This window comes from Lampris incognitus, chromosome 11 (assembly GCF_029633865.1).
Source record: "Lampris incognitus isolate fLamInc1 chromosome 11, fLamInc1.hap2, whole genome shotgun sequence".
Lineage (NCBI taxonomy): Eukaryota > Metazoa > Chordata > Actinopteri > Lampriformes > Lampridae > Lampris > Lampris incognitus.
In genome coordinates this window covers 35,584,360-35,610,814 of record NC_079221.1, presented here as the reverse complement: position 1 = coordinate 35,610,814, position 26,455 = coordinate 35,584,360, and the positions used below count along the sequence as shown (strand labels likewise).

General features: G+C 43.7%; 1 protein-coding gene across 1 annotated transcript in view; it reads left to right on the top strand.

Moving 5' to 3' along the window:
- Window positions 1-26,455, top strand: part of rif1 (replication timing regulatory factor 1) — a 54,035-nt gene that overhangs the window by 12,091 nt on the left and 15,489 nt on the right. The window contains exons 12-26 of the mRNA XM_056288913.1: window positions 277-456; window positions 947-1,057; window positions 1,411-1,473; window positions 1,985-2,088; window positions 2,854-2,940; window positions 3,036-3,109; window positions 3,213-3,393; window positions 5,576-5,683; window positions 7,053-7,202; window positions 20,412-20,511; window positions 20,830-21,116; window positions 21,276-21,478; window positions 21,622-21,715; window positions 21,840-21,959; window positions 23,701-23,843. Coding sequence (XP_056144888.1) covers window positions 277-456; window positions 947-1,057; window positions 1,411-1,473; window positions 1,985-2,088; window positions 2,854-2,940; window positions 3,036-3,109; window positions 3,213-3,393; window positions 5,576-5,683; window positions 7,053-7,202; window positions 20,412-20,511; window positions 20,830-21,116; window positions 21,276-21,478; window positions 21,622-21,715; window positions 21,840-21,959; window positions 23,701-23,843 — 2,005 coding nt within the window. The remainder of the gene's footprint in view (window positions 1-276; window positions 457-946; window positions 1,058-1,410; window positions 1,474-1,984; window positions 2,089-2,853; window positions 2,941-3,035; window positions 3,110-3,212; window positions 3,394-5,575; window positions 5,684-7,052; window positions 7,203-20,411; window positions 20,512-20,829; window positions 21,117-21,275; window positions 21,479-21,621; window positions 21,716-21,839; window positions 21,960-23,700; window positions 23,844-26,455) is intronic.

The window sequence follows — 26,455 nt, the reverse complement described above, 5'->3', positions numbered from 1 at the left end:
CACAGTGTGTAACTAATAGCAGCTTAACTTTAATTCAGAGTGACACAATAAGACTGAGAAAACAGACTGCCCTTGTACATGCAGTGTCCTACTGTTGCACAACCCAAGGGAGAGAGAGAGGTTGGCATGTGTTGAGTTCTTTGGCTGTACCCCAATCTGGTTGTTAGTGTGTGTGTCTCTCAGATGTGCTTGGCTTGGTTAACGGGCTTGAATATGGGTTGTATTAAGCCTTAGCCATCAATGAAAAGTGGAGGGTGTGTCTTTGTTGTCCTTTAGGCACACCAGGCTTCAGCAGCATGGCCACTACGCCTCGTGTTAACCTGAACACCAGTGCCAAAGCTTCTTCCAATGTCTTCCATTCCATCCAACTGCTCGGACTGGAGATGCTGCTGCACTACTTTATAGGGCCAGATGTTGACGCCACAGCAGGCAGTAACAAAGTCGTTCTCATTCTTGGTAAGTTTCTGAGCTGAACTTTGCTAGTTTATAAATGAGGGGTTGATGAAGAATTTTTTTTTATTTTTTTTTAGCTGGTACTTCTTTGAGCTAGATTAAAAGTTGAGCTTTGGCATGGAAGGATATCAGGCATGACACCTTTCTAGACATAGTTTGGGCTACTTTATGGACCGAATCCTCCCAATGTGAGTTGCACAAATAGGATTAAAATCACTCGATTAAAATCAAATTGAGTTTTCAAAAACCTGCAATTCTTCATTTTCTTGTAATAACGCCAATAATAACACTTATTTGTCATAAAGTAATGACTTGGTCATTAAAAAATGTTCCTTTTTGTGTGTGTGTGGGTTTTTTTTTCTTGTCTTTTAAATATCTTGTGCTTCAGCAACAACTTTAATCTCCCTTAGTTAATGTTATAGTTGTGATATAAACCTCAAGTTTTGTTAATTGAGTGAGAATCCTAGGTCCTGTGATTTTCTTTTCTGTCCAGACCCCTTGACCCACCCACTCCTATCTGGTGTATCCTCCTTCACCAAACACGCAACTGTTCTCATCTCCTATGTCAGAGATGGCTTTATTGCAGTTGGCAAAGAGGCCCCAGGTAAGGATCTAATGCTCAATCAGATAAACAGTGAGTCTATCACAGCAGTGTTAAATTTCTTTCCTCTAGACAGTTTTGTTTTGTTGTTTCCAAACAGAAAAACCTCTCTCCCGAACCAGAACACAAGCAGCAGAATGGAAATCAATGTTACTTTTGTTAAATAAGAAAATGCAACTTGTTTTGAAGTGCGTGTGTGCGTGCATGTGTGTGTGTTTTCTCGTGCGCATGTAATTGAAAACAGTTTTTTTTATACTAGGTGGTAAGGGCAGCTCTGTAGGAAAGAGAAATGGCGGGATAAGTGTTGTAAGGAAAGGCTCTGACTTTTGATTCTCTTTCCTCTGTATCTCTTACAGAAAACCTCCTGCTTCTCCTGTGGAAGACCCTTGTAAGTTATGTGAGCTCAACAATAGAGTCTGGTAAGTGGTAGCAATTTGCATGAATCGTTGTAGGTAGTAACACATTGAAGTTGGTACAGTTAATAGAGGCATGATTTCAGTTCATTCTCATCCTGTACCACTCAATAAACGAAACCACGACTCAAGTGGTCCTTCTCGGGGTATAGTGGGTTTTATACCCTCTTGAAACCTTTTTGTGGCTGCTACTCAGAAGGGCGAGCTTATAAAGTCGTAGGTCTTGCCCGATAGCGCCACATAGAGCACCACGATTGGGTCTAGGACCTGTCAGACTGGAAGAGGGCCAGTAAGACCCCTGCCTTATCTCCCAGCCCTGGCCCACTCCCACTGTCATCAGTTTAAGTCAGAGCGTACAGAGTCTCAGTGGTCTGGACGTCAATGACGAGGAGAAACTCTGAGGGGGCCTGTACCCCAATGATGACCATTCTCCATCGTTGTTAAGCATTGGATACCATTTAAGCCCGGCTTAAGTTTTATTCTCTTCCTTCAATTGTTTTCTCCTCCTGCCTGACAGCAGGCAATAAAAAGGATCGTCAGGGGGGTGAAGTCTTGACACTCATGTTACAGGCTCTGCAGAGCATCGTTTCCTCAGAAGCTCTACCGGCAGACAAACTCCTGGTGAGGCCTTTTCCACAAAGCTCTAGACATTGTCTGACATACTATTATCTTTGCTTTCATTTTATTATTTTTTTTCCAAGCGGTAGTTCAAATCATCCTCTCCCCACTGGGTTATGTCCCATCTCCACTAGCTCCAACTACTCAAAAATTCCACTATCACTCTTCATTGCTCCTATTTCCTTCTTTCCACTACATGATCTTTTTATGCTCTCAGCACCGTAGCTTTAAGACCCTTTTGCTCTTTACTGTGTTGTAGTTTTTGGTGATGTAGGAATTTAATTGCAATGACTAATCCGCTGGCATACTCCATTTTAAGCTGCTATCATTCCTATAGACAATGCAATGTACAATGCATTCATAGTGCCTCTTGCTTCCGTAATGTGGCATATTCCTAGGCAAAACAGGATATTAGGGTCGGACAAAATGTAGGGAGGGAAGTGATTTGATCCTTCAGGATTTGATTGGATCATGCAAAATGTTTTATGATGATATTGTTTGGAATGTTGCTCACCCACCAGCATGGACTTGGTGGCATTAAGGCTGTATTAAGGGACATTAAGGTGATTGGATTTTGGATTTTGATGTAAAATGAGTAATTAAAAAAATTTTACAAGTTTTTTTTTTTTACAAGTTGTTGAATAGGTGCATAACACAACTGGATTTGAGCTAACGGCAAAAAAAAAACAATTTTCATTTCACGTTGTCTTTAATAAATAATAGTGTAAATGTCTCTGCATGTTAAAAACATCCTTTTCCTTGTCTCAGGTTCTTTTTCAGTTAACAGTGAAAGGCATTCCCCAGAAGGTTCTCGGCTCAGCTTCTTACCAAGTGGGCAAGATGGATGTGCTTAATGTGAGTTCCTCTTGATTTATTCTGTACAGTGTATTTGCAAATGCATTTTTACTCTTCCACTGACGGTGAATGAACTTTCTCTTCCATTTCCCCAGGGCACGCCTGCTCTCTTCCTCATCCTTCTTTTCTACAGCAGCAACATGCTCTCAGCCTATGTACAGGATGAAAGGTGGGCCTTGTTTAAAACTTGGAGCACTGATTTATCTTTTTCATTTCAAGTTGTTGTACCTTGACATACTTTATTGGCACAATGTTCCTTTGCCTGTTCCCAGGTTCTTCCAGTGCTTGCAAACCCTGGTGGGTTGCGGACTGTCAGGTCCCACATCTTCCCTAGCGTTTGGGGAGGCAGTGCTGGGGGCTTTGGGTCGCAGTGCAGGGTCTCTGGAAAACAAGGAGCAGCTGTGGAGGATGTGGAGCATGGTCGTCAGCCCGCTCACTGAAACTATCACACAGGTATGGCAGTCCGAAGCTACGTCTGCACTACTGATTTTCCATTCCACACATCTGACACAGATCAGATTTAGTCACTTGAAGTTTAAGTAGCGAAAAAGTGTGCCAATCTGCACTGTACATACATTAGCTCATTAACTAATCTTTCGCCTGTTTCTCCCTTAAAAGGTAATGGTATATATGGTATTGTTGGTACAAGAAGATTGTTTTGTGCTTGATTCATAGAATTGGGTTTTGCTGCATAATGCAGCATTAAAACTCACTATACATATGCTGTTTTCATGAAATGTAATGGAAAACTTTCTCCCTTCTTCTTTTCCTGTCATGTTGCACACCACTGATGGAAAGATTGTTTATTCATTCAAAATCCTCTAATGAAAATGCACACTCATTAGCATTTTATACCTTTTGACCCTTTAAAAAATTTGCTTAAGAAATTTGTTTTGTGTTGAGTGTGCCCATCCAGTGGATGTGCAGTTGAACGTGAGATGTGACAGGCTGAAAGGTGGTTGTTTTTACTGGGCCATTCCTGTGCTGTTGAGGAAAAAAATTAACCTCATTACTCATGTTAGGTAAATTTAGATTTCACCATGTATATATGAATGTATGTATGTATGTATGTATGAATGGAACGTAGCAGAAATGGAGCAGATCAGTCAGAATAAGCTGCACTGACTTAAAGATGGATGTGTATGAGTTTACACTGAGCTAAAACAAAAGGAAGCTTAACTGAGAGCAGGAATGTGAGGAATGAGAGACACAAGATGAGTTAGCATGGGGATGCTATTATTTTCAAGGGTATGAAACATTGTATGGAGTGGGAAAGTACTGAAAGCTACAGTGTGAATTTTAAAAAAAAATAGCTGTGTTTAGCTATATACAAATTGCTTCCATAGTGCATTCCCCCTCCCCAATTGTACTTGGCCAGTTACTCCATTCTTCTGACCCATCCTGGTCACTGCTCCACCCCCTCTGCAAAGCCAGGGAGGGCTGCAGACTTACCACATGCTTCCTCCGATACATGTGGAGTCACCAGCCGCTTCTTTTCATCTGACAGTGAGGAGTTTTGCCAGGGGGACGTAGCACGTGGGAGGATCACGCTGTTCCCCCTCCCCCTGAACAGGCGCCCTGACCGATCAGTCAAGGTGCTAGTGCAGCGACCAGAACACATACTCACATCTGGCTTCCCACCCACAGACACGGCTAGTTGTGTCAGTAGGGATGCCCGACCAAGCCGGAAGTAACACGGGGAATCGAACTGGCAATCCCCGTGTTGGTAAGCAATGGAATAGACCACCATGACCCGGACGCTCTCCACATTGTGTGTTATAAGAGAATTCTGCAGGTTCCACTGCTACTACTTGCAAATACTTCTCTCAACACGTGTCAGAAATTGCTAAAAAAAATACTGAAGTGCTGTATGTGACAGTCCTCTGCCATCTCTCCATTGAGACCTGTGATCCCTGCCTTCGAAATACAGGACATGAACAAGAGAAACATCAAGTATTGGCTAATTAGGGTCCATGTTTGGTGTCTGTGTGGAGCCTACATTTCAATGCCAGCCTCACATGCACTGCTCTGTGCATGTGTAATCTCACAGGCCACATACAGATCACTTAATGTGAACATTATAGATGAAAGCTCGGATTCAGGCATCAAGACCTTCATTGAAAATGTAGCTACTGCTACCGCCGAGTTACCGCCGGCTTGGTCAGGCGTCCCTACAGACACAATTGGCCGTGTCTGCGGGTGGGAAGCCGGATGTGGGCATCTGTCCTGGTTGTTGCACTAGTGCCTCCTCTAGTCGGTCAGGGCATCTGTTCAGGGGGGAGGGGGAACTGGGGGGAATAGGGTGATCCTCCCACGCGATACGTCCCCTTGGTGAAACTCCTCACTGTCAGGCGAAAAGAAGCGCCTGGCGACTCCACATGTATCGGAGGAAGCATGTGGTAGTCTGCAGCCCTCCCCAGATTGGCAGAGGGGGTGGAGCAGCGACCGGGATGGCTCAGAGAGCGGGGTGATTGGCCAGGTACAACTGGGGAGAAAAAGGGGGGGGGGTCCAAAACAAAAGAAAATGTAGCATGAGAGGTGTTATCAAACTACTGGTTGCTGATAGTGAGAAATATGTGCCAAAAGGGGTTAAATGATATCAAACCTAAATGGAAATTATCCTTTTTAATTGCAGACGAATGAAGTAAACCAAGGTGATGCCTTGGAGCACAACTTCAGGGCTGTGTATTCTGCCCTGATGTTTCCATTTACGTACCTTCTCCCTGGTACTGCCCTACAGCAGGTTTGTTTTGCTCGGTTTTCTTTTTCTCTAGATTGTACTCTCAAAAGGTTTAGTAAAAAGTAGTGGAAGCTAGGTTAAAAGGAGAGTTGATGATTAGCAAGCAGCAGTATGGTTTCATGCCATGAAAGAGCACTACAGATGCAATGTTTGCTTTGAGGATGTTGGAGAAGAATAGAGAAGGCCAGAAGGAGTTACATTGTGTCTTTGTGGATTTAGAGAAAGCATATGACAGGGTGCTGAGGGGGGACGTGTGGTATTGTGTGAGGAAGTCGGGAGTGGCAGAGAAGTATGTAAGAGTGGTGCACACTATGTATGAGGGCAGTGTGACAGTTGTGAGGTGTGCGGTAGGAATGACAGATGGGTTCAAGGTGGAAGTGGGATTACATCAAGGATCAGCTCTCAACCCTTTCTTGTTCGCAATGGTGATGACAGGTTAATGGACGAGATCAGAAAGGAGTCTCGGTGGACTATGATATTCGCGGATGACATTGTGATCTGTAGTGAGAGTAGGGTTGAGGAGAGCTTAGAGAGGTGGAGGATTGCACTGGAGAGAAGAAGAATGAAAGTTAGTAGGAACAAGACAGAATACATGTGTGTGAACAAGAGGGTGGACAGTGAAATGGTGAGGATACAAGGAGTAGGGGTGACGAAGGTGGATGAGTTTAAATACTTGGGGTCAGCTGTTCAAAGTAATGGGGAGTGCAGAACAGAGGTGAAGAAGAGAGTGCAGGCAGGGTGGAGTGGGTGTAGAAGAGTGTCAGGAGTGATTTGCGACAAAAGGGTACCAGCAAGAGTGAAAGGGGAGGTTTACAAGATGGTAGTGAGACCAGCTATGTTGTATGGTTTGGAGACGGTAGCACTGATGAAAAGACAGGAGACGGAGCTGGTGGTGGCAGAGTTGAAGATGCTAAGATTTTCGTTGGGAGTGATGGAAGGAGGACAGAATTAGGAACAACTACAATAGAGAGACAGCTCAGGTTGGACGGTTTGAAGACAAAGCAAAAAAGACAAGCTTTAGATGGTTTGGATATGTGCGTAGTAGAGATGTTGGGTATATTAGGGGAAGGATGCTGAAGATGGAGTTCCAGGTAAGCGGAAAAGAGGAAGGCCAAGGAGGAAGTTTATGGATGTAGTGAGGGAGGACATGCAGGTGGCTGGCATGACAGAGGAAGATGCTGAGGACAGGAAGAGATGGAAACGGATGATCCGCTGTGGCGACCGCTAGCAGGAGCAGCCAAAAGTAGTAGTAGTATTACTGTCGACAGACCTCGTGATGCAATTTCTCACCCTAAAGCCATGAGTCCGTTTCCACCTCCAGCTTCACTTGTAAGTGAGTGGCCTACATAACTAACCCCTCTGTCCTCCACAGATGAACCAGAAGTCCATGCTGACTACATGGTCAAAGCTGTACAAGGTGTTTGCCCGCTGTGCTGCTCTGGTGGTCACGGCCGAGGAGAACATCTGCTGTGAGGAGTTGTGCGCAAAGATGGCAGCTGCTCTGGACAGAGAGACCCTAATGGTGAGGAGAGGGAGGAAGCACCAGCCCTCCAAAGAACTAAACAGGACAAAATGCAAGCATCTAAATGAATCTAGAAGTTCATAAACATAAATGGTACCAAGCACAACAACCCCACCCTTTGACCCCCCCCCTGAGCATTGACCACTACTGTTCTCTAAAACACTGCATTTCTCACTATAGCAGTGCATAGGAAATAAATCTTTGGTGTCAATTTGAAGTAAATGAAATAATTTTTGGTCAAGTCATGGCTGAAAAATTATGTTTTTCCTCAGCTTGGCCCAATTGTCTCCAAAATTTGATCATGTAATCCATGGACCATTGCTCACCTTTGCTGAAAACTTCATTCCATTTTTTTAAGCTATTTTTCTGTTATTTTTGACAAACAAATTCAGAATCAGAATCATGTTTATTGGCCATGTAGGTTTGCACTACATGGAATTTGATTCCATTTCGTGGCTCTCTCAGTGTACTCAACATAGAATAACAACACGACAACACAACAATCTTCAGCTATATACCAAAGGATTGATTTATACGGGTGAAATAAGAGGTGAATCAGGGTTCAACAGTAAGGATTGCCTGGGGCAAGTAAAATGTCACGTTGGGCTAGTAAATCTAGCAACTCACTTGCCTGATTGGGCAAGCGGTAAAATAAATAAATAAAATATTTAAATCATTTTTTTAGATCAACGTATCATAAATTATGTTCTCATTCACTGGCACACAGTTCGCATCGGAGAATATTAGCATGCACCGTTGGGCCAATCAAGAATTGAGTAGGCTAGTCATGTGATGCGTGGCTGTCAGACTTGTCACTCACGAGAAAATGGCGGCGCATAAAGACAACATTTATGAACTGAACCGCAAGAGAGTATTTCAATTATCCTAGAAACTGGAGTTTAGTTGGGTTGCATTAGAAGATGTGGGCGAGACTCCGACTAGGTATTGCACAGTATGCAGGAAGTTTGAGAGCAAGGCGGATAAAACGGGACCATTTTTCAAAGGCATGTCAAGTTTCCAAAAAACATCGCTGGCGTGCCATAACAAGACCCGACAGCATCTGGCCTGTATGGCAGCTAAGAGGGCTGCCGACAACCCCTCCTCTGAGGCCTTGCTGGTGCTTGTACGAAACATGAACGCTGAAGCAAGTCGGGTAATTGCTAAACTTAGTCCATGGGCCAGACGATATTTCGGTACACTCAAGGTGGCAAAACTTACTTATAATTTTTGAAAGGATCCATGTCTGTAGATGATATTTTGGTATGATAACCATTCCTGAGTGGCAGCTGTATCATAGTTATCAGCTCATGAAGTTAACCACCATCTAAACTAAATTGCATTTTAGACGCTGGTGCATATCCTGGTTTAGCCTCATGGTCAGGACATTTTTCAATGTTCTATAATATTGTCTTTGGTATCATTTTAAAGGGGACCTTCTTAGCTTTCATTCAAGCCCTGCTGTGGATATTTCTCACAAATATAGAGGTCACTTGAGCTCTTCAACCTGTCAATAACACACATCTTTCTGCAATTTTCGCCTAAACTATATACTTTCTTTTAGCCCTGTGGCATCTAGGAATATCAGGGACACAAAACACAAAAACTGGAATACTCACAGGACTGTAAAGATTCAGAAAATGTATAATATACCCATACTATTTCATTGTGTGAGGTGATTGTGAGCCTTAAATGAGAACTAGACCAAAGCCAGTTAGGTCACAAACTGGTCTCTATACATTTGTTTAAATACACAATCAAAATACATGATAAAAAGGAATACCATAGTGAGGTAATGAACTATTTTAATATTTTAAACAACATTGACATTTACATATACTTAGTCAATGATACATGTAATCCCATATCATTAGTGGGTATATGTAATGGTAATGGGTATATGTGAATATGGTTACATTATTGTTATCAAGCTCTGGGTAACCAAGTCCAGAATCAACATCCTGTGCATCAATAGACTACTACCACAGTAATACCATCAGAATCATCACACTGTCATTCATCAAACTGCTCGTTTCTCTCATCATCTGACTCCCCAAGTTCAAAGTCCAGTTCTGGACCATCCTGCTGTTTTTGGTTACTGCAGGTCTGTAACCTGCACATGTCTGTGCATGGAAGTCCATTTGACAGGCACATGCAGCTTGGCATTTTGCATGAATGCACACACTTGCATGTTAGCATTTCCAAGACCACATCTGGTGCAGGTGGGGAGCGCATCCAGTAAATGGCCAGCTTGCCTTCATCGTCTGTCCATCCATACTCAGTAGGGCTTGGCACCACAGGGTTAGCCTGCAGACAGCACTTCCATATTGCTGCCTGATAGTTGGCTCGTTGAACATGCATAAAGAGACAGTCTCTACATGGTGGCAGCTGGCTGGACTCAACCTCTCCCCTTTTGGTGCAGAAGAGCTGGTAACGCAGTTTGTTCACCTCAGCAGTGCTGCTATTAGCAACATACATCCGACAGGTGAACTGCTCAATTTTCTGGAACAGCTCATCACTCACATTCCATGTCTGTCCCAGTTGACTAAAAGTCTCTTGGCAGGAAGTGTGCTTTCTCACTATCTTCAGGGCATTCAGCTTCCCTCGACCAGCGAATGCACTGACAGTGTCGCAGCCTGTGAAGGCATGTAAGCCAATTAGGCTGTCACAGATGCTGTCTCCAAGTGAACTTGCCAGTTTGGTGATGTCGACAAACCGTGTGCGGTTCTGAGTCCCACACTTCTGGTAGATGGGACAGGTGATGTCCTTCTGGAAGCCAAGACAAAGCACCATGACATCAGTGTCCTCAGCTGTGATGATAACTGACTTTGAGCCCGCATTTGCTGCATGCAATGCATGCAGGAGCAGACGGGTGTCAGCTTCTTCATGTGTGGAGTGCAGTTCTGCTGCTTCGTCACACCCATCTTCTGTCAACTTGTAGCAGGTTTCCTCACAGGTCATGTACAACACCTTGCCATGCAGCATAGCTCTGTATCGTGGGAGTTTCCACTCTTCCACCAGAAACTTGATGAGACTGGTCTTGTTGGAGGAACTGCACAGAAATTTTCTCCACTGCTGGACGTGGTGTCCCCCTGCAAGATTCTTGTACTGGAGAGTGATGTCTCCACCCCGGTTCAGTCGTTCAGCATCTTTGATCGAAGTCTGGTGATAGACATCAAAAACAACATCAGTCCTCCCACTCTGTGCTCCCTCATGGAGGACCTGGGTCAAGGCTGACTCTGCCACCTGTGCAAAGGTTTTGTTGTTGCCATTCATTTTTTGGACCAGGCTCATCCCATCAATGATGGAAGTAGATGGGATTGGGATGTCTTCTGCAGGAGATACATTCTTTTCAAGCTCTCTGGCAAGTGCAGCCTTGTTTGTTTTTCGTAAGGACCCATCAGCATTTGCCAGTGCCCACGGTAGTGGGCCCAATGGGTAGGCAAGGACATCCTTCAGATTCACCTTCCTGCTTTCAGCCACCAGGATCATGTGAATGAAAAGGTTTCTATCCGCCTTCAGAACCACATCCTGTGCTTTCTTTCCATGAGCTTGTTTTGTGCTGACATTGGAGAATGTTTTCAGACTTTGCTTGGTCATCTTGTCGTGGAATTTCACAGGTGGTGGGTCTGCATCTAACCTTGTTTGCTGGAATGCTTGGCAGGCCTCTTCTCCTTTCTCAAGAGCTCTCAAGAGATCTATGGTCACATCAGGTGGAGCCATGTTGCCAGTGGAGAGGCTACCCAAATCAATCTCATCAGGGGACATAGGATTGAGCCAGTTATTCTCCATAAGGTCCATGAGAGACTGGACATCTGCTTCATCTCTCTTGATCCTTGGACTCTGTAGATCTGGATGAGACCATTTGCACCTGCCTTGACCTGTCAGGTCTCTCAGCTGTCTGAGGTATATGCTTCTATACTCAGCTGTGAGATAATATTTGGTCACAGCTCCTGGCTTCAAGCTGAATCCCTTTGTCCCTCCAGCTGTTTGGGTGTCTTTGTTCACCGTTTCTTCTATAGCTTGGTCAACAGGGATTCGGCCAAAGGGATTGGTGGAGCCCAGTTGGACTGAGAAGCCTCCTTCCATGAATTCTGTGTACACATCTGGGTGTGTGATGGGCAGCTCAGACATCTGGGCGTAGTAGTAGGGGAGGTAGCGTGCATAATTCATCCTGTCATAAGCAAAGCACCATGGGATCATTGCTCGAATGCTAGCCAAGTGTAGCATCCAGTCTCCCTCTCTGGATGCTCGGATGAGCCCCAACAAGATTTCAACCATGTCCAAATAGGACATCCAGAAGTTCGAGAGGCTGCCGTTTCCACCTCTAAGGAACTCACGGTAGACTTCAAATAGATCCATGATGCGTGTACAAGAGCTGTTCTCGAGGACCTCCTTCAAAGCATGTTGTGAGACTTCTTTCCCAAGGCTGTCAATGGTCTTCAGTGTCTCATTCAGGTGAACCATGTCATTCCTGTGAGTTTCTTCTAACCAGGACAGGAAACCATTCAAGGTCAGTCGCATGAGAGCCTCATACAGGAGCTTGTGTAGTCACACTGCCCTGTTGTACTTGCGGCCATCCATAACACCAGCAATTGAGCCTTCTGCAATCATGCCAGACTCAATGCAGAGGTCTTTGAGTCCAGCATCTTGGAAACGCTTTCCTATTATTGCCAGCAGTGTGCAGATGGTGTGGAATACCCCAAGCCTAACGATGATATCATGGAACTTGTCATGGTGTTTCCATGTGATCTCGACAGCCTTCGCATACAGGGCTTGGTCAAAGACACAGACAATCTTCCTCAGGCCTAAGCACTGCATGATGCTCAGTGACTGGTTAAGCACCTCGTTGACAGTAGACATTTGTGTCGCTGGAGCATTGATGGTAGGCAGATAGCCTATATTGTCGGGGATGACCGTCATCTCTCCTCGAGTCAGGATGTTGAAGCCTGTCCAGCTGCTGACTGACTGTTCTTCTTGTTGTGACGTGTGCTAGGACCCAAAGAAGGTTTTTCTCTCTGGCAAGCTTAGTATTGGCTGCAGTATCGGCATCTGACTTTTTGCTTTGTGGTGGCCCTACCCGTTGTCCAGCATTGTAAGTTGGTAACATTGGTGGGGGTCCATCAATGCTTCTCTTCTTTGTTTTGGGAACAGTGGGCATTGGTTGGACAGGAAGTGGGTTGACTGGCTTTGCTTGCACAGTAATCCCATTGACTCTGTGAGATGTTCCCTCACCACTGACAGTTTCTTCAAGACGGTCGATATTGTCCCAGGCTAAAGTTGTGAATATGCCAGGATGGATGTTAGCTGGAAGGGCAATGCCACTCCCTGATGATGAGAGTTTCTGGAGACACAGGGCAGTGTTGATCTCTTCCATCTGTGAATAGGACACACTGTGACCAAGTCGGTTGAGGATGTTTATCAACTCTACATTTCCTGTCAACGATTTGACACTGAATGGCAGAACAATGTGCTTGGAAGGCTTGGTATTTCCACATGTCACTGCATATACTATGTCATGGCCAAATGACTGCAGAAGGCACTGCACTCTATGGGATGCATGATCAGGATCATTTGAGCCTGTGAGTAGAGAGTACAGGAAGATAATGAGCGACTCTGGAATGGTAGGACATTCTGCTTCTGGTTTGACTTCAGGCGGCCAGGTTTGAGGAACATCTTGACTTTTAATGTCTGCTCTCAATTTGATGGCTGCTTTGCTATAACATCTTGTGCACTGACACTTTTCAGGGTCTGCAGCTCCCTTTTGAGAGACTGATTTTCTTTGGCAAGTTCCCTCATGGACAAGTTATCGGGATAGAGGAGGAATTTTCCTTTCTCATCAGGGAATATCTGCAAGGCTCCAGCAAACTCACTCTCCAGGTTTCGCCTTATGTGCTTCTTGGTTGATTCCTTGACTTGGGCAATGCCTTGGGAGTTCATTGAAGCTACCAGTCTAGAAGAGAGATCAGTCATTGTCATCACTTGAGGATTGCCAAAAAGCTCCATCCTGATGAAGAGGAACAGCTCATTGTATGCCTTATTCACAGCAGCTTCATACTGGGCTGCAGCATCATCATCTTCATTGCTGGCAACCTCTCCTTTGGAAACCTCTTCTTTGGTGTAAAGTCTATAGCATGACCTGTGGTAGTGCCCTTCAGCTGCTACAAGGTCTCTACTCACAATGGCAAGGATTCTGCTGTCCCTTTTCTTTGTGGCTGCACTCCTGATCTTTGCATCAGCTCGCAGTTCTCGACACTGTACCAGTACTTCTCTCGTATTCTGTCTCTTGGAATATTTGCTGTTTTTCTGACAAAATATGCACTCTACATCATAAGTCCTAGATGTACTTGGAGCATGTCGAGCTACTCTCTTAGATTGTTTCTCTTCAGCAGAGACACAACTTTTCTTTTCTTTTGCAAGGAGGCCATCAAGAATTTGCTTCATAGTGAAGATACTGCGACACTTTCTGTGGTATTAGATTGCTGGAATCTGTCCCTCAGGAATGTCTTTTGCCAGTTTCAAAACTGGTGCATGATTTCGTATCTGAGCTGCCCTGAGCAGAGTTCTCCATGAGTCGACACTTTGTAGTGAAACCAGCTTATCTGTATCATCAGAACAGTGGATAATACACTCCACCCGTGGGCGCTTTGGTATTGGGTAAAAACTTGCTTGTTCACCAGTGGCCATATTCAGTCAGTTTTCACCTGCCACATACAAACAAATACATGTAACTTAGGTGTATGAACACTACTAAAACAAAGTTTACTTTGCTTCACCAGCGTCATATTACCATTATTTATCTTACATAGCCACAAATAGATACATTACCTAGATGCTATGCAACAGCTGTATTTTGTCCACATGAGGCCGCTAAAATCAACACAAGATGAAAGTTCCTTGTAGCCACTTTAACTAATCATATTAACATATACATTAAAAGAACATGCTAACATTATGGGAAATTAGCTTACAATCTTCTCCAGAGTGAGACAAGAAGATAGATACCAGTTTCCTCTATATGTGTTTAGTAGAAAGCTATCTGGCTGCACGTTAGCCTAGCTTAGCACAATGAATGGAAGTACACAGTACTGGTTATCCTTGGTTGTTGGCCAACTAAGAACTGTCCCAGAGTTTAAGCTAGGCTAATCAGTACCAGGGGTGTTGAAATGCTATATTTGTAAAAATCTGGGCAAATACACAATCGTGAGAGGCACAGAAACAGGTTTCCTGAAAGAAAAATGAAATAGCTGCTCATTTGGAAAGGTTATTATGTATTATTTTACTTCTGTTAGTGTACCAAATAAAATGGCACCAGTGAAGTTGTGTCACCTTGGGTGATATCGATATCTGGTCTGACCCATGGACTAACTGGCTTTGGTCTAGTTAGTTTCTTAGTAATAATGCCCTTCTAATTTAAGGTTCACAATCACCTCACACAATGAAATAGTATGGGTATATTATACATTTCCTGAATCTTTACAGTCCTGTGAGTATTCCAGTTTTTGTGTTTTGTGTCCCTGATATTCCTAGATGCCACAGGGCTAAAAGAAAGTATATAGTTTAGGCGAACATTGCAGAAAGATGTGTGTTATTGACGGGTTGAAGAGCTCAAGTGACCTCTATATTTGTGAGAAATATCCACAACAGGGCTTGAATGAAAGCTAAGAAGGTCCCCTTTAAAATGATACCAAAGACAATATTATAGAACATTGAAAAATGTCCTGACCATGAGGCTAAACCAGGATATGCACCAGCGTCTAAAATGCAATTTACTTTAGGGGGTGGTTAACTTCATGAGCTGATAACTGTGATACAGCTGCCACTCAGGAATGGTTATCATACCAAAATATCATCTACAGACATGGATCCTTTCAAAAATTATAAGTAAGTTTTGCCACCTTGAGTGTACCGAAATAGGAAATTTTGGGCTCTGGCCCATGGACTAACTGATTACCACAGCATATCATGTTTAAAAATACAAAAATGCATAGCCGTTCATTACGTACTCCAGTGTGATTGCTCCTCAACAGAAGAATCGTATTGACCTGGTTATGCAGTACCACACCGACATCGCTTGGCGAAGGCAAGTATCTATTTAATGTTACACTATTTATCATCAGTCAAATCTTGCACTCACAGTTCATTTTCTATGGGTTTAGCATTTTGTGTTTTCCAGAAAAAATATTTGTTAATGATCAAACTGATTATTTTAAAACTGGTGTTATGAATAGCTTATCATTCGACCACATCACAACCATGAAAAGGTAATGGGCATTTAACAACACCATATATACATGGTACTTACATAAATTATTAGAATACAGAAATAATTGATTTTGTATTTTGTCCATAGAAAAGGAATTTTGAGTGTAAGGTTTACGGTGTGTGTGTGTGTGTGGGGGGGGCAGTTCTTAGGTTTGGTCAACTTCTGTACTATTCTGTAAATGTTGTATGGCTATGATTTCAAAACAAAGGTGGCTGAATGAATTTTGATTAAATGTTGTGTGACAAATCAGGAATTTAAATTAAAAATTTTTTTTTTCTAAATATAGGTTAATAGAGCCAACTCCTTGATGCAGTCATCAAAAGCATGAGGAGCTATTCAAGAACCTGGAGAGTGACAAGATTCTTCAGGCAGCTGTGAGTTTGTTGGACCCAAGGGAGTGGCCTGCAGAGGAGGCAGACCTGGCCAGTTGCGAAGCAGACCAGCTCTGTGTTATCACAGACCACTTTGCTGACATACTGGATATGGTGGGCTGTGATAGGGGTCAAGCAAGGCACCAGGAGTGGCCAAGCGCAAAAGTGGTGATCAAAGCACTGTCCCAGGTCCAGTAAAGCAAGGTATGAGCAGATTTTTAAAGACCCCGATAGGCTGCAGAGCTTCCCCAACCCGCTGATGATGGTTGAGCTGATCCTCCTGCTCCCACTATCCACTGTTGCCTGTGAGCGTGGCTTCAGTGCCATAAAGTGCATTAAAACGTATTGGCAGAGCAACCTTTCAGTTGAAATATTGTGGAAACTGCTATACATTAAAATTGAGGGGCCAGAAGTTACCAATTTCACTGCGGTGCATGTTGTACAAAGATGGCTGCCAGTAAGGCAGAGAGCATGTTGGTGTAATGTAAGATTAGTATTTGTATGGTTTCATTAGGTTTTTCGATGCGACACATCTGCTATAGCCTGTTCTTTCACTCACTGACTCACTCACTCACTCACTCACTCACTGACAGTTAATGAGTCCATCTCTGGGGAGAAGGATGGATGGAGGGATGAGGCGGAGGGTCATGCCATTTTCGATATGCAAGAATGTTTGATGCTAAGCGTCTATGACACTCCTTGTTATGTTTCATTTACTTAAATAAAGATTAACCATGACAACTACAGTCTTTGTTGTTATTTGTTAACCACTAATAAATTAAGTAATTTGTATAGGGGCAAGTAAAAATTGATTTAAAGCAAGTAGATTTCTGACCCACCGGGCAAGTGGAAAAAAACCCCATTAACGATGAACCCTGTTGATAAAGTGCAGTTGTGCAGAGAGTATTATCAGATGCTGAAATAGATGTTAGCAGGTTACTTGCATATAGGCCAGAGGTAGCTGGACATGACAGAGCGTACCAGTACACGTACAATATACAGTATAGTATATACAAAATGGTTAGATTTATTTGACTGTTAAGCGTTCGTTTGAATGACAGCCGGCAGAAAGAAAATTTTTATATCTGGTTGTTTTGGGGTACAGTGCTCTGTAGCACCTGCCAGAGGGGAGGAGTTGGAACAGATTGTGTCCAGTGATGTTGCCTGCCTGTTTCCTGAGTCTGGAGGTATATAAGTCCTGAATGGAGGGCAGGTTGGTACCAGTGATTGTCTCTGCAGACCTAACTGTCCATTGTAGTCTGTCCCTGTCCTGTTTGGTGGCTGAACCAAACCAGACAGTGATGAATGTGCAGAGGACAGACTGGGTTATTGCAGTGTAGAACTGAATCAACAGTTCCTGAGGCATGTTGAATTTCTTGAGCTGGCGGAGCAAGTACATCCTCTGCTGGACCTTTTTGATGATTGTGTCTATGTTGGATGCCCACCTTAGGTCCTGGGAGGTTGTGAAACCCAGAAGTCTGTATGTTTTCACTGTAGATACCATGCTGTTGAGCATGGTGAGGGGAGGGTCAGTGTTTGTGGATTCTTCTTGAAGTCCACTGTCATCTCCACTGTTTTTAGCATGTTCAGCTCCAGGTTGTTATGGCTGCACCAGAGGGCCAGCTGATCAATCTCCCGTCTATATGCAGACTCGTCACCATCCCGGATAAGGCCAATGATGGTTCCGTCGTCCACAAAGGAGTTTACCAAATGGGTCACCCGAGGTGCAGTCATTTGTGCAGAGGGAGAAGAGTAAGAGGGGAGAGTACACATCCTTGGGGGGCGCCAGTGCTGACTGTCCGGGTGCTGGATGTGATTTTTTTCCCCAGCCTCACCAGCTGCCTCCTGTCTGTCAGGAAGTTCTTAATCCATTGGCAGATGGGGGCTGGTACAGTGAGCCAGGCGAGTTTGGAGTGGAGGATATCTGGCACGATGTGTTGAACGCTGAGCTGAAGTCAACAAACAGGACCCTTGCGTATGTTCCTGGGGAGTCGAGGTGTTGGAAAATGTAGTGCAATCCCATGTTGACTGCATCATCCACTGACTTGTTTGCTCAATAGGCAAACTGCAGAGGGTTGAGCAAGGGGGGCTTCAGGTGGGCTAACACCAGTCTCTCGAAGGATTTCATGACTACAGATGTAAGGGTAATGGACCTGCAGTCATTTGATCTTGTGATACGGGGTTTCTTGGGGACCAGGATGATAGCAGAGCTCTTGAAGCAGGAGGGGACTTCACACAGCTCCAGTGATCTGTTGATCAGTGTGAAAATGTTCACCAGCTGTTCAGCACAGACTTTTAAGACAGGAGGGTGACATGCCATCAGGGCCTGGTGCCTTCCTGGTCTTCTGTCTCTGGAAGAGCTGGCACATGTCCTCAACACAGATCCTGAGTGCGGGTGGGGATTTGGTGGGGAGGGGAGAGTGGCTGGCAGGGAGTGCAGTTAGTTGTATATTGTGGCTGGAGAGGGTGTGAGGGTGTGAAAGTTTGCTTTTAAAACCTGCAGTAAAATCCATTTAGGTCATCAGCCAGTTGATGGTTCCCTGCAGTGTGTGTGTGTGTGTGGTGTGTGTGTGTGTGTGTGTGTGTGTGGGGGGGGGGGGTTGGTCTCCTGTAGTTTGTAATGTCTTTCAAACTGCTCCAGACTGATGATGGGTTGTTGGCAGAAAACCTGTTTTTCAATTTTTCAGAGTAGCACCTTTTGCCACTCTGATCTCCTTTAATAACTTTATTTATATAGCACATTTCTAAGAAATAAAACCAGACAAGGCAAAAATAAGAGTAAGACCAACTAAGTAAGAGTAAAAAGAAAAACAGTATAAATAAATACAAACAAATTTCAAACATTTGTAAAAGCTTTCATAAAAAGAAAAGTTTTAAGACGAAATTTAAAAGAAGCCAGACTTGGTTGGTCTTAGTTTGACATGAAGCTAGTTCGATAATCAGGGGGCTCTTAACAGCAAAAGCCCGATCACCCTTTGTAACAAACCAAGACAGAGGAATAATCAGCAGAGCTCCATCTGTGGATCTTAATGGCCGAGAGGGCATATACCAGGTCAACAAATCAGAAATGTATGTCGGAGCAAGACCATTTAAAACCGTAAATGTGAGCAGTACATTTTCAAAATCAATTCTAAATATAACAGGGAGCCATTGTAGGGAGGCAAGCACAGGGGTGGTATGGTCATGCTTCTTTGTCCTGGTAATGAGCCGAGAAGCGGCATTTTGTTCCAACTGCAGATGGTGGAGGGAGCCCTTGCTGATACCAGAATAAAGTGAATTACAATAGTCAAGCTGAGAATAGATAGATAAAAGCATGTACATTTTTTTGCAGATTGGCAATTGATAAAAGTGACCTAATTTTGGAAATGAGCTTGAGCTGGAGAAAGTATGACTGAACAACGCGTTTGATTTGATTATCAAAACCAAGGTTAGCTTCGAATATTACCCCAAGATTCTCAGCAGCCTGCTTAAGACTACCTGACAGACCACCAAGATTAGTAACAAAAGGGCTGATGGAATTCTTGGGACTGAACAGAGTGAACTTGGACTCATCATTAAATTCGAGAAAATTTTCGGACATCCAGGATTTAATGTCAAGAGAGGCAAGTTGCTGTGAGATTTGCTAGGGCGCTAGGATCTGCGGGTCTTAGTGGCATGTATAACTGAGTGCTGTCAGCATAAAAATGGCAAAGCACATCGTGATTTTTAATGACCTGGCCAAGGGGCAGCATGTATTTAAAGAAAAGAGAAGGGGGCCAAGAACTGAGCCTTGAGGGACACCATAACTCAACAAAGCCATCGAGGAATTAGAGTTGCCCAGAACAACAGAAACAGTTCTGTTGGTGAGGTTGGAGCATAATAAGCTAAGAGCAGAGCCCTTGATACCAACCCAAGTCTCTAAGCGATTTAAAAAGATGCTGTGATCGACTGTGTCAAAGGCAGTACTTAAGTCCAAAAGTAGGCAGTAGGTCATTAGTGACCTTAACTAGAACTGTCTCGGTACTATGAAGTACTCTAAAACCAGACTGGAAACTGTTAACACTTAGTGTTCATAAAAGAAATCAGTTGAGAAGAAATGACTCTCTCCAGAACCTGACATAGAAAAGACACTTTGGAGATTGGTCTGTAGTTACTTAGGGACAGGGGATCTAAATTAGGTTTCTTCTGCAATGGATGAACAATGGCATGCTTGAAACTGTCTGGAAAAGGCTTTGCAGATTTTAGTTTCTGCCTGTAGGTTGGGATAAGATGAATCAGACGGTGATCAGAGAGTCCCAGGGCTGCACGGGAGACAGAGCGATAGGTGTCCTTTAATATTGTGTAGCACTGGTCCAGACTCCAGAGTGTTTTTGTCTCTGGTGGGACATTTAACATGCTGTCTGTATTTTGGCAGTTTGTGGCTGAGGTTTGCTCTGTTAAAATGCCCATGGATAATGAGTAGGGTGTCTGGATATTTGCACTCCATGTTTGATTAGCCAAGTATTTTAACATCTCTTTAACACTTGCACCAAAAATAACACTTTAAAGCAAGATGTAAAATATATTTGTCAATCTATGCTACATGATTTCTCCTAGGTTCCTGCAACCTTGGATGCAGTCACCAGTATGCTGCAAGTCATGGTGGAGTGTGTTGATTTCTCTCCCTACACACCACAATTTCAACAAAAGATGAAGTGTAAGTAGGTTTTAGCTTAGTATCCTAGTTCAGTGTACCTCCAATACACATATACTTCTTACATGATCAGCATCCATCTCTCGAATCTTAGCTGAATTTTCTATTTATTCAAGCTTGAAACCAGGAATGGCCACTTCTGGCTATTAATCCTTTGAAAGTCACACCTTCATATAAATGTTCTATTTATTTTGAATGGAGTATTTCGCCAGACAAAAAGAAAAAAAATTATAGTTTCAAATTTAAATAAACAGTAAGGTATGTGGTAAGTCACTGAGTGCACAAATCTGAGGGTAATTGCAGACTTTTTTTTTACACTAGCACCTCACACCCCCCTAAACTGGGCACGTAAGAAGAATAAGGTGCTGGGAAACCTATCATCCTTCCAGGCCCTCCTGCTTCAGTCTCTAGAGGCTTTTCTGGACCTTGAGGACTCCTCTGAGGCCACAGGGCTGGCCCTCGCCTCCATGTTGTCCACTCTGTTCTTCAGCCTGGCCCTGGCTACCGCTATTCAGCAGACCCTGGCTTCTCTGATCCAGCCTCTCACCCTCTTCTACAAACAAGCTGCCATTGAACAGCCCAAATTCTCCTCACAGCTTTTGGCAAAGGTGTGTTATTTTGGATTTGCTGTAGAGGTTTAGGTTTTTTGTTGTTTTTTTTTTCAACTCCACTTTGCTTTAACTCATCACACTTCTTACTTTTGAGACTTTCCGATGGTAATTTTACACACAGAATATTTACATAATGTTTTCCTTTCTGTCATCTAGTTGGAGAAGCTTCTGGCTGACATGCTGGGCTGCCTACAGACACGTTCTACTTTGGCCTATGATGATGACCTCCTGGCTCTGCTCTCCCCTCTTTTTTGTGTGCTGTTTCCTCACAAAAGTAAGCCGCTTCGCATTTTGGTTGCTCAGTTCTGGAACGCCACCTTCGCCAATGTGGTCAGTTTGACATACCCAGATGAGCTCAGGTAAGAATCCTGTTTTTGGAAAGTGGGCCGATTTTAAAATATTATTTTTAATGAACTGGCTTTTAACATGAGCAATGTAATATGGAAAAAAATTGAAATGAGGTGGACACCTATTTGAATGTGATGTTATTTTTTTCACATAGACCAGTACTGAGCGAGGTGAAGCAAAAGACCCCCATCATTCTACCTGGCTTTGAGGTGGTCAGTGGTCCTGATGAGCTCAGTGGACAGTATTCAGTGAGTAACTCTTGACTCCCTGCATATGATCTAGTTCACTGATTCCTGAGATGTATGTAGTGTCCTCACTGTTTCACCAGAGATCTTTCTCAATGCTCAGTTGATCTTGCTGTCATTTTTACAGATTGAAAGCTCCCAGTTGGAGACCAAGCTGAGTGGAGTGGCAGTATCATCCACGGGGAAGAGGGAATCACTGCTGGGCAAGGGTGCTGGGTTCAAGAACGGCAACTCCAAACTTGTCTCTGTAAGGTCTTCCCTCAACAATGGTGCTGCAAGGCCTCTATCTTAATGCTTGCTATACTAAGCCAAAAACATATAACTGTACACTATGAGTAATGTAATATACTGTTCTGTTCTGTTCTACCATAAACCTATGACAATAGCCTAGGTGGTGATGTTTACAAGATAAAATGATTGGGAACATCTTGCATGCAAACCTTTATTTTACCTAATTGCTAAATAAGGATGGCATGTTTGGTTGCAAAGTTGATATATTTATGATTGTACTTTCACAAGCTTTCCTATTTAAATAGTATCATGGCTATTGACTTTACCAAGAGGTTGCAATGATAGCACTGGTTTCAGTGCTTGCTCAAACAGATTTTTTGAGCACTGGGTTATCAGAGATAGGCAATAATTGAAAATGTGATCTTCCCAACTATTTCTGATCAGGTTTGCATTGGAAGTTTTAGAGCAAGTACATTTAATACTCAACCATATATATATTTTAATATATACACTACCGTTCAAAAGTTTGGGATCACCCAAACAATTTTGTGTTTTCCATGAAAAGTCACACTTATTCACCACCATATGTTGTGAAATGAATAGAAAATAGAGTCAAGACATTGACAAGGTTAGAAATAATGATTTTTATTTGAAATAAGATTTTTTTTACATCAAACTTTGCTTTCGTTAAAGAATCCTCCATTTGCAGCAATTACAGCATTGCAGACCTTTGGCATTCTAGCTGTTAATTTGTTGAGGTAATCTGGAGAAATTGCACCCCACGCTTCCAGAAGCAGCTCCCACAAGTTGGATTGGTTGGATGGGCACTTCTTTGAGCAGATTGAGTTTCTGGAGCATCACATTTGTGGGGTCAATTAAACGCTCAAAATGGCCAGAAAAAGAGAACTTTCATCTGAAACTCGACAGTCTATTCTTGTTCTTAGAAATGAAGGCTATTCCATGCGAGAAATTGCTAAGAAATTGAAGATTTCCTACACCGGTGTGTACTACTCCCTTCAGAGGACAGCACAAACAGGCTCTAACAGGTACTATTTAATGAAGATGCCAGTTGGGGACCTGTGAGGCGTCTGTTTCTCAAACTAGAGACTCTAATGTACTTATCTTCTTGCTCAGTTGTGCAACGCGGCCTCCCACTTCTTTTTCTATTCTGGTTAGAGCCTGTTTGTGCTGTCCTCTGAAGGGAGTAGTACACACCGGTGTAGGAAATCTTCAATTTCTTAGCAATTTCTCGCATGGAATAGCCTTCATTTCTAAGAACAAGAATAGACTGTCGAGTTTCAGATGAAAGTTCTCTTTTTCTGGCCATTTTGAGCATTTAATTGACCCCACAAATGTGATGCTCCAGAAACTCAATCTGCTCAAAGAAGTGCCCATCCAACCAATCCAACTTGTGGGAGCTGCTTCTGGAAGCGTGGGGTGCAATTTCTCCAGATTACCTCAACAAATTAACAGCTAGAATGCCAAAGGTCTGCAATGCTGTAATTGCTGCAAATGGAGGATTCTTTGACGAAAGCAAAGTTTGATGTAAAAAAAATCTTATTTCAAATACAAATCATTATTTCTAACCTTGTCAATGTCTTGACTCTATTTTCTATTCATTTCACAACATATGGTGGTGAATAAGTGTGACTTTTCATGGAAAACACAAAATTGTTTGGGTGATCCCAAACTTTTGAACGGTAGTGTATATTATGAAGCATCATCCTGTAATGTCTGACCTTTCTTTTCCTCCACAGACAAAGCTGGATTTTGGCTCTCCCAAGCCCCCCAACAGAGTAGTTTTGGAGGAAGAGGCCTCCATAGACTTTGTCTTTATTCCCCCTGAGAGCAAGGAGAGAGTCCTAACAGAGCACCAGAAGGAAGTCAAAAGGACTAAAAGGTCAGATATCTATATATTAGGGATGCAGCAGTACAGTGGGCCCATGGTTCAGTATGCATGATGGTTTTTGGGTAACGGTACTGTTTCGGTACTCCAAGACCTCATTGGAGAGCTGGGTCGGTGTGAGGGACCGGAAGTTTCTGCGGAAGGAGACCCTTTGTGGAGGAACATGAGGATGTTCCAGTAAGGAGGCCGTAAATTGAATAAAGAAGTGGTCTGACAGATGTAGGGGGGGAGGAGGGGTGTGACAGTCAGATTTGCTGTGGAGAAGTTCAGAGTCAAAATCAGATCAACAGTATTGCCTGCTTTGTGTGTGGAAGGGGTGGGGACCTGTAGGAGGACAGAAGAGACAGGAAGTCAGTTGCTTGGGTTTTTTCAGTAAGGATATTCATGTCTCCCATGACAATCAGTGGTGTGTCATCGTCAGGAATGGCTGAGAGTAACATGTCTAGTTCGACTATACAGTTCCCCAGTTGACACCCTGGTGGGCAGAATATAACAACCACAAATGGCTGAATAGGAGCAGTAACCATGATTGCATGGTATTCAAAGGAGGAGTTATTGCTTAGGGGAGAAAGCTTCATGAATGTCCAGTCTTGAGAAATGAGGACACCCGTACCGCCTCCACGCCCAACAGAGTTTCGTTCTGTGATTTGCTGCCAAAGTACCAACAAGTGTTTCTCGGTGCTTTGTTGTAATGTAAAGGAACTTAAGCCAGTGTCCTGACTGTGACAGGCATGGGTGCAAGTCCATGAATACTGGGATGGCATCCAGCACTTCACCCTGTGCCCCTGTCCATAGGGTTAGTGGTTGTGTCAGGAAGGTCATCTGACGTAAAATCCCGGGTCGTCCTCATTTTGGAGTTTGCATGTTCTCCCCGTGTCTGCAGTAGGTTTTTCTCCAGGTGCTCCAGGTTCCCCCACCATGAAAAAGACATGCGTGTTAGGGTTAATACTCCGGTCTGTGCCCCTGACCGACGCTTGGCAAAGCGAATTGGAGTTGGTCCCCAGGTGCTGCATGGTGGCTGCCCACTGCTCCTAGCTACACAGCTAGGATGGGTTAAATGCAGTGTGTAATTTCCCTATGGGGACCATTAAGGTACAACAAAATAGAAAAAAAGAAGAAAAGTGCTTCTTTGACAACCTGTAGGTGCTTTGCTGTCTATATTTTAAATAAACATCTTACAATGCTGTGATTGCAACCATTCCCCAGCTCTCTGTGAATAGTACACATTGCTCTCTAGTTAATGGTCATGCTCATGTTTGCATATGAAACTGGTCATTGGTTTTGGTCGTTATGCCGCTGTATTGTTTATAAGGGTGGGGATACCTGCAGTCAGTTAAGAGGTCACTTAGATGAGTGATGAAACGTAACTGTCACTAAATATTGTATCCAGATGAACTGATTCAACCTTCTTTGAGCAGCAGTATAGTTTCATGCCATGAAAGAGCACTACAAATGCGATGTTTGTTTTGAGAATGTTGATAGAGAAGGTCAGAAGGAGTTACATTGTGTCTTTGTGGATTTAGAGAAAGCATATGACAGGGTGCTGAGGGGGGAGGTGTGGTCTTGTATGAGGAAGTCGGGAGTTGCAGAGAAGTATGTAGGAGTGGTGCATGCTATGTATGAGGGCAGTGTGACAGTGGTGAGGTGTATGGTAGGAATGACAGATGGGTTCAAGGTGGAGGTGGGATTACATCAAGGATCGGTTCTGAGCCCTTTCTTGTTTGCAATGGTGATGACAGGTTCATTATCTGGTTGATCTGTAGTGAGAGTAGGGAGCAGGTTGAGGAAAGCCTGGAGAAGTGGAGGTATGCACTGGAGAGAAAAGGAATGAAAGTCAGTAGGAGCAAGACGGAATACATATGCGTGAAATTAAACTCCTCACTGTCAGGTGGAAAGAAGCAGCTGGCGACTCCATATGAATCCGAGAAGGCATGTGGTAGTCTGCAGCCCTCCCCAGATCGGCAGAGGGGGTGGAGCAGTGACCAGGATGGCTCGGAAGAGTCGGTTAATTGGCTTGATACAATTGTGGAGAGAAAAAAAAGGGGGAGAAAACATGCTAAGATTTTGGTTGGGAGTGACGAAGAAAGGATTAGTAACGAGTATATTAGAGGGACAGCTCAGGAGGACGGTTTGCAGACAAAGCAAGAGAGACAAGATTGAGATAGTTTGGACATGTGCGGAGGAGAGATGCTGGGTATATTGGGAGAAAGATCCTGAATATGGAGCTGCCAGGCAAGAGGAAAAGAGGAAGGCGAAAGAGCAGGTTTATGGATGTGATGAGGGAGGACAGGCAGGTGGCTGGCATGACAGAGGATGATGCAAAGGACAGGAAGAAATGGAAATGGATGATCAGCTGTGGCGACCGCTAACGGGAGCAGCCAAAAGTAGTAGTAGTAGACAGCAGATTTGAAAGACAGCGGTGCCTCTTTAAATTTGCTTCTCTTTGTCTCACTAGCTCTCACCATTGTCACATTGGAGGTGAGAGAATATATGAATGTAGTTTCCCCTCGCTTCTCCAGCCCATATTTGCATACAGAGCACTGATAGGCTCCAGGGAAATTCTGATAGGCTCCAGAGATGTTCTGTGGATCTGAATGTACAACGTG